This window comes from Myodes glareolus, chromosome 1 (genome assembly GCF_982192425.1).
Source record: "Myodes glareolus chromosome 1, mMyoGla1.1, whole genome shotgun sequence".
Classification (NCBI taxonomy): domain Eukaryota; kingdom Metazoa; phylum Chordata; class Mammalia; order Rodentia; family Cricetidae; genus Myodes; species Myodes glareolus.
Genome location: NC_142026.1, coordinates 62,362,457 through 62,373,834, shown reverse-complemented (window position 1 = coordinate 62,373,834; position 11,378 = coordinate 62,362,457). Strand labels below are relative to the sequence as shown.

General features: G+C 49.4%; 1 protein-coding gene and 1 long non-coding RNA gene across 2 annotated transcripts; one reads left to right on the top strand and one right to left on the bottom strand.

The window, feature by feature from the left end:
- Nucleotides 1-6,175: 6,175 nt before the first annotated feature.
- Nucleotides 6,176-10,479, bottom strand: Tex101 (testis expressed 101). Its single transcript, XM_048440434.3, has 6 exons — nucleotides 10,366-10,479; nucleotides 9,149-9,253; nucleotides 8,848-8,997; nucleotides 8,237-8,422; nucleotides 6,679-6,810; nucleotides 6,176-6,569 (listed from the first exon to the last, which is right to left on the bottom strand). The coding sequence occupies exons 2-6, from the start codon at nucleotides 9,210-9,212 to the stop codon at nucleotides 6,334-6,336; spliced, it is 768 nt and encodes a 255-aa protein (XP_048296391.1). The 5' UTR covers nucleotides 9,213-9,253; nucleotides 10,366-10,479; the 3' UTR covers nucleotides 6,176-6,333.
- LOC146896020 (uncharacterized) lies at nucleotides 8,087-11,287 on the top strand. Its single transcript, XR_015003468.1, has 2 exons — nucleotides 8,087-8,232; nucleotides 10,346-11,287. It is a non-coding gene; the product is annotated as an uncharacterized LOC146896020 (long non-coding RNA).
- The last annotated feature ends 91 nt before the right edge of the window (nucleotides 11,288-11,378 follow it).

Sequence of the window (11,378 nt, the reverse complement as noted above, 5' to 3'; positions counted from 1 at the left end):
CATCTGTGTGTAAATGCCTGAAGAGGCAAAGGCTTTTGTGTGGTCAGATCACGTGGAGCTGGAGAACTGAACTCAGGTCCTAGGAAATGCAGAAAACAATCAACTGCTGAGCCATCTCTCCAGTCCCTGCCTTAATTATTAGCTGAGGGTGAGGGCTCAGCCTCCTGTGAGGAGAACCACCCCTAGACAGGTGATCCTGGGCTGCATAAGGAAGCTTACTCAGCTTGTCTGTGAGGGAGCCAGGGGATGGAAAAGCAGCCTTCTTCTGGTATTCCCACCATGAGTTCTTCAGTGAAGAGCCGTGACCTGGAAGGACAAGTCAATAATAAACTCATCCCTTCTCTAAAGCGCTTTTGGCAAGACTGTTTATCATGGCAACAAAAAGCCAACTAGAACACTTACCCAGTAGGCTAGGTGGCTGGATAGGGAGCCCCAGGTCCTCCAGTCTCTGTCTCCACTGTGCTAGGATTACAGGCGTGGGTCACCATCGGTGAGATGCTTATGTGCTTTAATGAGGGTGCTGGGACTGAACACAGACCCTCTGTTTGTATGGCAAACACTAACAGAACCATCTCCCCCCCCACACCCTATCTATCTATCTATCTATCTATCTATCTATCTATCTATCTATCTATCTATCTATCATCTTCTACTTAGTCAACTATATTTTTTGTCTATTCGTCCTTTCGAAAACCACTTTTGCCATCCTTGTAACAAATGCATGAGAGAAGCAACCTAAGGAAAGCATGGTTTTTATCTATCTATTATTTGTTTTTAGCTACCTGTTCAGAGGAAATCGTTCATCATGGTGAGGAAGATGTAATAGATGAGGTGACATTGTGAGCTTGTAGGGGGTGGTGTGTCTCTCATGGTGCCATTCAGGACTCAGAGAGCTCAGACAGGATTGGGGTTGGTCTGTAACTTTTAAGAACTTGCTTCCCTTGGGTTTAGAGAGATCTATCTGTGTCCTCAGTTCCCAGCACCCATATGGGGCTGCTTGCAACCATCTGTAACTCCAGCTCCAGGGGATCTGATGCCCTCTTATAGTCTCTGAGGGCACCTGCACCAATGTGCACAAACCGTCACGCATATACACATACACACACAAAACAGAAGCACACTCCCAAGTGACCTACCTATCAATTAGACCTCTTGTTTTGAAGGTCCTATAGTCTGTACTAATAATATTACCAGCTGGGGACCAAGTGTTAAATACACAAATCTGTGGGGGCTTTCACCCTCAAACCATAATTATTGGTTTGTTTGATACAGATTGGCCATCCACCTGCCTCAGCTTCCCAGGTGCTGGGCTGACAGGGGATGCTGGCATGCCTGACTTTATGTTTTTAATTACACACCATTTACTTTGTTATTTTAAAAATATTTATTTGCTTTTAAATTTATGTGCCTGTGTTTTGCCTGTATGTATGTGTGTGCGCATGCACACATGCCTGTGTCTGTGGAAGCCAGAAGAGGGGATCAGATTCTCTAGAACTGGAGTTACATCCCCAGAACCCAGGAAAAAAGCTGGCCAGAGTCCCACATACGTGTAACTCCAGTGCTGTGATGGGGTGGAGACAGGAGGAGGGCTGGGACTTGCTGGTCACCAGCCTCGCTCCGGGTGCAGGGAGAGACCTTGGCTCGGGAATAAGGGGCAGAACCATAGAACACATCTGTCATCCTCCTTTGGCCTCTGTGTATTCTCACAGATGAATGCACCAGTCACCTGTGTGTATACACTACATACAACCAACATACACCCATCTCTTCTAACATGCATAAGCACACACACACACACACATACACACACACACACACACACACACACACACACACACACACAGAGAGAGAGAGAGAGAGAGAGAGAGAGAGAGAGAGAGAGAGAGAGAATCCAGAACATAAAACCCAAACCTTCTTAGGTGCTGGACCCTCATTCAATCCTCACAGAATCCCATGGCGTGGGAGAAGGGGCAGGCTCAGGGAACTCGTGTCTGATTACTGGGGCACAGGGACATTAAGCAGTTTTTCCAGGATCATATGACCTGTGAAGGCCACGCCCCCAGCCCTTCACTGATTCTAGGCAGGGGTTCTAGAATTCGGGTTCACTACCCATTCGTTCTATGTATTCTGCTTCGGAGCTACCCCCTCTCTTTCTCTCTTTCTGAGAGTCTCATGAAGCTATTGAGGCTGCTCTTGAACATGTCATGTGATCTTCCTCCCTTGGGCCTCACAAGTAGGTGGACCAGATGAAATTTCCTTTCTTCATATATATTCAGAAAAGACTTCAAGCTTTTACCATGTCAAGTTTCTCTGGTTTGAAAGTCTCTCCTGAAGGATGTGTGTTAACAGCTCAGGTCCCAGGCTGTGGTGCCTTTGGGAGGTTGATGGGACCTAGAGAAAGGAAGCCCCACTGATGATGTGCCCTTAAGGAGGTTAGGGCACTCTCTCATCTCTTCCTCTCTGTTTTTCTTTCTGGATGCCATGAGATCAGACCTCCCATGTGCTCACACCCTGGGGCACTGGTGTTGCCCAGGTCCAGGGCAGCAGGGAAAACCAACCATGAATCTGGGAACCCAGGAGTCACGCAACCCTTTCTTCTTTACAAGCTGATCATCCCAGGTGTTTTCTCACAGCAACGGAAAGCTAATATTCAGGTGATATCCTAATTATTAGGATGAACTGAATGCTATGACAACCACCATCATACAGGCAAGGAATGTGCTGTCAGATTTTCCAACACACAGACAAAGTCGATCGAGGTTAAGGATCACATGGCTGGGAAACGGCAGAGCTGAGATTCTAGCCACACCATCCAGAAGTGAGGCTTGCGTCTTCGTGCAGCATCTCACTCAAGAACGCAACACTCCTCCACTTCTGAGCGTCACCTTACGCACAGCTGGTTTCCCACGCTGGTTTTAACCGTACAGACCTGAGGGAGGAGAGGAGCGCCACCCTGTGGTGGAAGATGGGATCTCAGCGCCACCTCTCAGTTTCCCTGGCCTACTCAGCCTGCCTCGGATGTAGAGGCTTGAGGTACAGCTCAGTTGCCAGACACTTACTTGCTCAGCATGCACAAACGACCAGTGCCCCAATTACTAGGGTTTAGGATGCTTGCTTGCTATTCCAGCGCTTGGAAATTGGAGGCAGAATGAGGAGTTCAAGGTCACTCTTAGCTTCACAGAATTCCAGGCCAGCCTAGGTCATCTGGCACCCTAGTTTAAACAAACAAAGAAGCAGGCAGGGAGGAGTAAGGATAAATTAGACGTACATTTTATTCCCAACGTTCAAAATTTAACTTGAAAATCGATATTTTTATTACTCATGTGTATGCATCTGTGTGCATTAGGGATCTCCTGGAGCTGGAGTTACAAATGGAGGTCACCTGTTGGATATGGGTGCTGGGGACCAATTCAGGTCCTCTGTAAGAGGAGGCAGTACTTTTAACGGCGGAACCATCTCTCCAGCCCAGGCTCCGGCGCACACACATGCTGTGGTCCCAGCATTGGGAAGGTGTCTCTGCACCCATGAAGGAGTGCAGCTCTTAGGTCTCAGCTGAGACGCTCTCTCTACATTCTCGTTGCAAGTGTGTGTGAGCTCAGGATCCTCAAAGGCCACAAGTCATTGGGTCCCTTGGAGCTAGGGTCACAAGCTCCAGTGGATTGTGAGCTGTTCTATATTTGTGCTAGAAACTGAACTCAGGTTCTCTGGAAGAGAGAGCAGTCTGACTGCTGCCCTTCCCCCAACACAGTTCCTCTGTGCAGTGGACTGTGGTTAGCCCTTCGTTAGGGTTTCTGCTGCTGTGATGAAACCCTTGACCAAGAGCAGGTTGGGGAGGAAAGGGTTTATTTGGCTTCCACTTCCACATCACAGTCCATCACTGAAGGAAGTTAGGGCAGGAACTCAAGCAGGGCAGGAACCTGGAGGCAGGAGCTGATGTAGAGGCCGTGGAGGATGCTGCTCACTGGCTTGCTCAGCTTGCTTTCTTATAGAACCCAGGATCAACAGCTCAGAGAGGACCCCACCGGGGCCCTCCCTTGTCAATTAATTAAATTAATTAAGTCAATTAAGTAAATGCCCCACAGGCTTGTCTGTAGATCAATCATGTGAAGATATTTTCTTTTCTTTTCTTTTTCTTTCTTTCTTTCTTTTTTTTTTCAAGATAGGGTTTCTCTGTAGCTTTGGTGCCTGCCTGGAACTAGCTCTTGTAGACCAGGCTGGCCTTGAACTCACAGAGCTCTGCCTGCCTCTGTCTCCTGAGTGCTGTGATTAAAGGCATACACCACCACTGCTCAGCTAGTGAAGACATTTTCTTAATCGAAGTTCCTTCCTCTCAGACAACTTTAGCTTGTTTGTGTCAAGTTGATAAAAAAAAACTAGCCAGAACATTAATACAGAACACTCAAAACAGCTCAAAGTGCAGAAACTAAGTGTCTGTGGCATGTTCTGTCACAAATGGACCATCTGTATCATGTTCTTACCTCAAGGCTCAGGGATCACTGTTGGGGAGAAGGGTGGAAAGATTCTAAGACCCAAAGGCCAGGGAGGAGCAGAGAGAAACTGTCTTCTGGACACGATAGGACCATTGCAGTCAGGCTGCAGACCGGCAGCTGTGGCTGCCTGCACAGGGCCAAGATGGTCGACATAGTAGCAAGGATCAGGGAAGGGCTCACAAGTCCCCAACCTTTAGCCAAGGAGGGACAGTAGATGGCTTTCAGGGGAGGCAGGGGGCCAATTTTCTTTAAGGGCGTGGCTCCTGGTAGGTCCAGGGGTTGGCCCCCCACACGCGTATAGAAGCAGCAAAAATGGAAGCCTTTCATTATCTAAACAAGAAGCCAGGACATGAAGTTGGGAAGGGGCAGGGAGGTGGGAACGGATCTGGACGGAGTTAGGGAGAGAAGATGGCAAGAGAATATATACATGTATGAAATTCTCAAGGAATTAATAAAGATATTCTATTAAAATCTAACTCACAGAGGAGATCTGTGAAATAGAATTCAGGTTGGTTTATACAGTGAGTTCCAGGCCAGCCAGGGATACATAGTGAGACGGTCTCAAAAACCAAAACAAAAACTGAGCAATAAAGTAAAATAAAAATTAAAAGCCAATATTATGTCTCCCTCTATTTTCCTCTACACACCATCTATGTCATAGGACCTCACTCATCCATTCTTGTGGTCCACAGAACACTGCGAGTTAGGGCGAAGGGAAGGATAGAGAGTGGGGGCAGAGGGGAGGGGTTGGAGGGGACACTCAGGACATCAGGAGATAGGCTTGTTAGAGCTGGAGGACTGGAGAGTCTCCCCTCATGACCCATGGCCATAGCAGACAGTCAATCCCAAAGCAGCAGCTGACTTTGACCTTAAGATTGGGTCGGGACTTGAGGTGGCAGAGCATTCCTTTAATTACAGCAGAGGCAGGAGAATCTCTGTGAGTTCCAGGACAGCATGGTCTATAGAGTAAGTTTAGGACATCCAGGGCTACACAGAGAAACCCTGTCTTGAACAATAACAACAACAACAACAACAACAACAACAAAGATTGGGCTGGGAATCCTACAGAAAAATGAACATATTAGAGTAAAAGAAAGAAATCAGACTCTTGGTCAAATACCTGTGTTTATGTCCTGACTCATCTATCTATCCATCTACCTATATATTTGGTATATGGTCTCACTATGTAGTCCTGGTTGGCCTGGAACTCACTATGTAGACCAGGCTGGGAACTCCCAGAGATCCTCCTGTCTCTGCCTCTGGAGTGCTGAGATTAAAGGTGTGCAGCACCACGCAGCTGTTTTCTGAGACAGGGTCTTGCTGTGTCGAGCAGGTTGACCTGATCCCCCCTGAGCACCGGGGCTACAGCAGCCATGTGCCACATTGCCTGGCTTTGCCTACAGTTATGTGAATGTGAGAAATTCAAATTTATCCAAGTTGTTTTCTTATCTGGAAAATGTGTGTTAGAGGCACATTAGTGGTCCCTCCTGAGCACCAAAACTCCACTGAATGGCTTGAAGCATATGTAAATCACAAATCTGGGTAGGTGAAAAGGCCCGGGGGATTAAAAATGCCGGCCATCAATCCCCATGATCCCAGGACTCACATGGTGGAAGGGGAAAACTCCCTTCTGAAAGTCGTTCTTGGGCTTTCGTTCCCCAGTCACCCTCACCACACACACGACCTAATAACAAAGCACAAAGTTTATTATTTGTGTCAAATACACACTCATCCTATTTCTCTGCTCCTCAAACCTCCCTCCTCCCATTCTTCAAACTGGTGGTCAGCAGACAGAAGGCTCCTTCCTAGCCAAACCCTAGCCCCCCACCCTGGCAGCGCCCTCTCAGGGTAAGTGGATCAGGGCCACCAGCAGTGTTGGCAAGAGCAGCTCCAGCACCCACAGTGAGCTGAGCATCCAGGAGGCCCTACTTCTTCCTTCTGCCTTTCTGGGCTGGAGGAAAGAGTAGTAACTGCAGGTCTCCTTCACCACCATGGGTCCCACTGAGGTCATTGAAGCCATCAGTCTGCAGCCAATTGCAGTGGTGCAGCCTTTAACATGCACGATGGAGTTCATTCCTCCTGTAAGCCAGAGGGGATGGGGCAACAGAGACACAAGTTTAGGGAATGTGGAGCCCAGCCTTCCCTCACCTCTGGAACCCAGAGTGCCAGAGCCTTGAGGAGTCTTTACCTCCGGAGAGCTCAAGTTTTCCTTGATAGCACTGAGTTGTACTGTTGGCACAGGGCAGAGAGGGGGCACTGGGACAGGACCCCAGAGCCACACATGTTGGGCAGCGGAGGTTTCCTGGCATACTGGAAGTTACTGGATGGGGATAAAGAGAGGGTAAGTTAAGGTTGTGTCCAGCACCCGGAGGAGCTTGTCCTGGCTGCCTTCTGCTTGTCCCAGCTGCTTTTTTACCCTGCCCTGTGTCCTGTAGAGGCCACACTAACCAACCCACTCCTGAGTCCCACCTAACCTCCCCCAGTTGGTTTTTTTTCATCAGAAACTCAGCCACTGACTGCTGAGATGGTGCAGCAGGTATAGGTACTTACTGTGCAAGTCTGGAGACCTGGGTTCAATCCTCGGCACCCACACAGAGGTGGAAGGGGAAATCAACTCTCCAAATTGTCTTCTGACTTCTACATTTGCACATGCAAGCACACACACACACATACACACACACACACATACACACACACACACACACACACACACACACACACACACACACACAGAGAGAGAGAGAGAGAGAGAGAGAGAGAGAGAGAGAGAGAGAGAAACCCCAGAGACCACACGACTTCCACATCCTGCCTACACACGTGACAGAGCTGAAAGGACAGCTGGAGCAGAAAGGTCTGTGGGTAGTCAGTGGTATTACAACTCAGTGCTACACTCAAAGTATAGTTAAGGAAACAGAGGACGCCAGCTATCTACGATGCTTCAGCAAACATCTTCAAGGGGCAGAGTTCTGAGCTGTGAACATGGGCTTGAGACAGAGATGGGACAGGGTTGCTGTTCAGATGGTAGGCATAGGCAGGGAGGATGTGTGTCACTGGCATTTTTTTAATGACCTGTACCATGTACACTAGGAAAAAAAAACACTTTTTAAGTGTGTGTATGGGGCATACATGGGCGCATGTGTGTGGAGGTCAGAGGACAACTTCAGGTGCCATCCTCAGGATCAGGGTCTCTCACTGCCCTGGTGCCCACCAATTAGGCCAGCCTGGCTGGTCAGTAAATCCAAAGGACCCTCCCCATCTCCTCCACCTCTGAGAGCCGGGATTACAAGCTCATGATGCCATGCCTGGCAGTTTTCTGTGTGTTCTGGGAAACTGAAGGCAGGTCCTCAGGCTTACACTTTTCCTGCTGACCCATCTACAGTGTTAGAAGTGTGACCACGAGCCTAAGACACAGCCTAAGGCGCAAAAGAGGGGAAAGAGGCACTTGTAGGTGAAAAGATGGGCAACTGTACGCCTGGAGGGCAAGTTGGGGGACTGGACTGTTGACACCTGGCAGTGAAGAACCCACAATTGCGAAAATGAATGCCACTGCCCGCTCAGAAACTAATGGAGACCTCTTCCTGTCGTTACTGCAGCCTTCACCGACGTCCCTCTGCCCTGAGGAGGGCTTGCACTGCAAAGGACTTCAACTTAGAAAAGGACCGTGAAGACTGAGGGATTCTTCTGCATGTGGCCCACTGAGGCCCACGCTAAGCAGAAACACAGAGAAGAGTCACATGCACAGGTACCTGTGGTGTCCGGTGGTTTCCAGAATACAGATATGTTGCTGCTGTTGTTGCAGAGGGTGCTGTTGCAGTAGTTACTGAAGGAGAGGGCGATCAGGCCAGGGGGTGGGGTGTACTGGATCAGAGTCACTGACTCTGTTTCTTGAGTGGCGCAACCCTTACTGGCCAAAACAGCAGTCTTGGTTCCTTCTGTGAGAAAGGGAGTAGAGAAGGTGGATGGTGGGCCCAGGGCTTAGCAGGGAGAGAGCAAATAACATGGCTACCTTCTCCCTCAAGCCCAGGGATCCCCCTGTGTCTGCCTCCCCAGTGATGGGATTGCAAATTCATGCCACCATGCCTGACATTTTTTATGTGGGCCCTGGGGATTCAACGGAGACCCTTGTGTATTCAAGACAGGCACCTTACTGAGCTAGCTTCCCAGCCTCCATCTAGATTGCCATAGGGTTGTGCTATCAGTCAGACACATAACCCAGAGCATGAGAGGGGAAAGAAAAGGAGGAAGCTGAAAAGATGGGCAAGGTCAGATGGCTTTCGGCCTGGGGACCTACACTGGACTGCTGTCACCCGGCACTGAGGAATCAGTGACTGAGACCCACCACTCGGTCCCCAGTTACCCGCTTTAATCAACAGCACAGTTTCCTGGCAAAGTTCTCCAGAATTGCAACTCTCAACCTTCTCAGTCTTTGAAGTCCAGTTAAAGGTTCGGCCTGGATCATCCTCTAAACGCCGGACTCTACTCACTATGCAGCGAAGGTTCTGGACCACTGGGAAGATGAGATAAAGATGGTCTTTAATTTTGCAAAAAAAAAATTGCAAGAAAAGATGATCAATTGCCCTTTCTGTGGGGTGACCTCTTCCCACAATAAATCCACTCTCTGTGGAAACAGTTGTTTCCCCAAGGTCACACAAACATACAAGTCCAGTGGGAAGCTCCCAGCAGGAAGAGGAGCAGTAAGTACTGGATGCGGCAGGCTGCCATGGCTTCTCTGAGGCTGGGAAGAGCTGATCAGGACCTGGGAACTGAAGGAGAAACAGGAGACAATTCAGTCAGCCAGAGAGATTAAATCTCAGTTTTCTGTCAAGTGTCTACTTTATGATAGATTTATGGTATGCAAGCCCATGAAGTGTGCCCTGAAGTGTCTTGGGAGTTAATAGCACGGTCACAGGTTTATTGTGCCTACTTTCCATAGTTCTAAGACCCAGTCATCAATAGTTGACAAGGTTTTTGACAATTTTCTTTCTTCAGCATCTACATACAGGAGAACGGGCCGTGGAGCCCTCTACCTTTAAGCCTCAGAGGTTCAGAGTCACAGCAGAAATCTCTCAAGGTCTCAGCATCTCAGTCTTTAGGACCCAGCTCCACCAGAACTCCACCAGACACATGATTCTGGGCAGCCAGTCTATTCCCTCAGACTAAGAGTCTAACTGAATCCCACTCCCTCAGACTAAGAGTCTAGCTGAATTCCACTCCCCAATACAGAAGTATAGACTTCAGCTTCTCCTCCAGACCCAAAGCCCAGAACCTGGCACTCCTAAAAGACCCAGCAAAAGAGAATCCAGTTCTCCTTCCTCAGACACTGGGGACCCACTCCAGCCTCCCCTCCCTTAGAATAGGTGCTGAGGGCTGGTCCTGGTCCTCCTCCCTCCAACTCAGCCCTCTGCCCTCAGACCCAGGGCTCCAGATTCCCAGCTCTTCTCCCCAAGGCTCAGTAGCCAGACTGTAGTCTCCTCCCTCAGACCCAGGGTCCAGGCTCCAGCCCTCCTCCCTCAGACCCAGGATTCTGAGGGTCAGCTTTCCCGCTTCTGATGGCGTTCCAGACCCCAGCGTTCCTCCCTCAGACCCAGAATTCCAGACCCCGAGCCCTCCTCCCCCAGGCCCTGTAGCCTGACCCTAGCCTCCTCCCTCAGACCCAGAAGTTCAGGCCCCCAGCTCTCCTCCCTCAGATCCAGGATTCTGGGCACCAGTCTCCTCCCTCAGGCGAGGGCTCCCACAGTCTGTCTAGACTAGACTTCAGGAGTCCTGCCCATGGCCCCCTCCTTTCTCATTCCATCGAGATTTTTTCCTCAGGCTTGAGGAATATGGGTTCCCTCACCCTTCCTTTACTTTTTAAGGCAATACAGTTCTTTCTGACCTCAGCGTGTTCTCCGCGCGCCCAGCTTTGATGGCGACCAGTACAGTATGCTGCGTTCCTGGTGTGTGGCTCCAGAAGGCACGGAAGGCGGGGCTACCCGGCCAGGATACTCGAAGCCCCATTGGTTGGCGAGGAATCATCGCATGATTTTATTGGACGAGCCTGGAGAATCGCTGCATCTCATTGGTCCCCAGAGAAGCCAATTACTTGGCTGCTTCTGAAGGCACGCATGCGCCCCCTGGCTGTTGCTGCCTGAAGTGTATGTAGAAGGGGTTTGCTCCAGGCCAGGTTTCCTTCCTCCACTTTCACTAGGACTTGGCCTTTGTCCACAGAACTAAACACCTACCAGAAGGGTCTCCCGTATTCCTTGCCCTGCCCCTGCCCTGGCACCCACCCAGTGACCCTAGCCCCCATGTGTCCCTTCTTCCCTCTCCACCCAGCAATGGAAGCTTCATTGTCTAATCCAGTACTGGAGGGCTGAGTAGAGGATAGCCCTCTTCCCTGTCGCTTAAGATGCCTCCAAAGATTGTGTGCTTGAGTGGCAACCACGTGACAGCACGGGTTGCCTGAACATTGAACAGATCCACTTGTCCTCATCAGGACCGTGAAACAGATGAATCTTCAGACTAGTTATGCACAGATTTAGGTTCTTTAAATATATTTTCATTTATCTTCTGTGTATGGATCTTTATGTCTGTGTCAGGGCACATGTCTGGCGCTCAGAGGTTATTAACTGCCAGCATGTGGGTCCTGGGGATCAAACTCAAGGCTGTTAGATGTGGTGGCAGATACCTTTACCCCCTGAGTCTTCTTCTTCTTTCCCTTCCTCTTCTTCCTTCCTCTTTTTATTTTCTTTTATTAAGTAATTAAAACAAAATAATGAGTTTTGTTGCAACTTTTTAATAAACATTGTTCAAATTTTTTTTTGAGGCGGAGTCTTCTAGTTCAGGATGTGTGGGGGCCCACAGAAGTGGGTCCGCTCCACCTTGACTGAAGGTCAGAAAACTTAAGCC